General features: G+C 52.8%; 1 protein-coding gene across 1 annotated transcript; it reads right to left on the bottom strand.

Moving 5' to 3' along the window:
- Position 1: 1 nt before the first annotated feature.
- Positions 2 to 928, bottom strand: LOC109470864. The gene has a single exon (XM_019769949.1). The coding sequence runs from the start codon at positions 926 to 928 to the stop codon at positions 2 to 4; it is 927 nt and encodes a 308-aa protein (XP_019625508.1).
- Between the last annotated feature and the right edge of the window lie 309 nt (positions 929 to 1,237).

Raw genomic sequence — 1,237 nt, forward strand, 5'->3', positions numbered from 1 at the left:
CTTAGTAATCATAGTGCCATCCGTACAGAACGTGACCGGGTGCGAGGTTGGAATATTCCAACTCGTTGAAACACTGGGCCGCGTCGTCCCACAACTGGAATAGGGTGATTCTGCGAAAGATCGCTGCGGGGTCGTGGTCATTGGTATACCAGTGGTTTGGAAAGATGTTTGTAGTAATCCAAACCCTTCTTGCGGCAAAGTTGACAAAGCCGCCCTTGATTGGTACACGCAACGGATAGCGGTCAACCATATTCAAAAAGGTTGGCCGGGGTATGTCGCCGTGGAAGTCGTTTAAAACAACATCACTTTGACCCATGTATCCGTCGAACCAGCCCCCTTCCGGTTTGTAGTAGGTGGTTGTGTCATCTGGCAGGTATTCCCGTACCAACCTACTCTTGCCACATCCCGGCGGCCCAACGAAGACGAAACAGCGGGTCAGGAAGTCGCGGGCCGGCTGCAGGCGGGCGTACGAGACATAGGCCTCTAGACCGCGGTGATGGCGTACAAAGGTCTCAGGCATTTCTTGCGCCAGTGCAGACAGGTCGCCGTCATTTTCCTGTAGGAAATTGGTGGCGGCCGTCAGGTCGTTCCTCTGCCCCTGTCTGATGGGATGTCCCATCCGCTCGACGACGTTGCCATCTTTCGAGCAGTACCGCTCGTTGTCATGGTCGTTACCGACGGCCTTTTCCACGTGGCATCTGTCGCCTAGGTGCCCTTTCACCTGCGTGGTACGAACCTTCGTGGAAAAGTTGACGTAGCCCTGTAGGTGGGGTGTCCCGGTGGTAGGGGACACCTCCGCACCAACGACCATGAACTTGATTGCCGCGGGGTCGATGTTTCGCAAGCGTGCCAGGTCGTCATCGCCATAATTATTCAACGTGAAGGACCACCTGCAAGCAGGGGCCTCTCTCCTGTTGGGGGCGGCCATGTTGTTAAGTGAATTTGCATATGAAAACGCATTGTTCATATTGTATTGGGGTTAGCATGTTAAAGGTTAAAGGCATGCAGGAGAGCATCCGAGTTGGTTGTGTTGTACAGCTTGTTGCCCCGGGTATGTCACTGGGAAAGGAGAGGACCTCTCCTTTTATCACGGATTTTTCCTTCCGGTATCTATCATACATGACGACACCCTGCTCCAACAGCAAGAACTTATCCACCAGCTTTCACAGAAAGGATTCATGTCTGAGGGGGTTCCTGGGTCCTGAAAGGGCCATCAAATTACCATACTTATATTTAT

Source organism: Branchiostoma belcheri, unplaced genomic scaffold (assembly GCF_001625305.1).
Source record: "Branchiostoma belcheri isolate BF01 breed outbred unplaced genomic scaffold, Haploidv18h27 scaffold237, whole genome shotgun sequence".
NCBI lineage: Eukaryota > Metazoa > Chordata > Leptocardii > Amphioxiformes > Branchiostomatidae > Branchiostoma > Branchiostoma belcheri.

Bases quoted from the DNA above. Each gene is read 5' to 3' on its own strand.
- LOC109470864 (XM_019769949.1), bottom strand. From the start codon at position 928: ATGGCCGCCCCCAACAGGAGAGAGGCCCCTGCTTGCAGGTGGTCCTTC.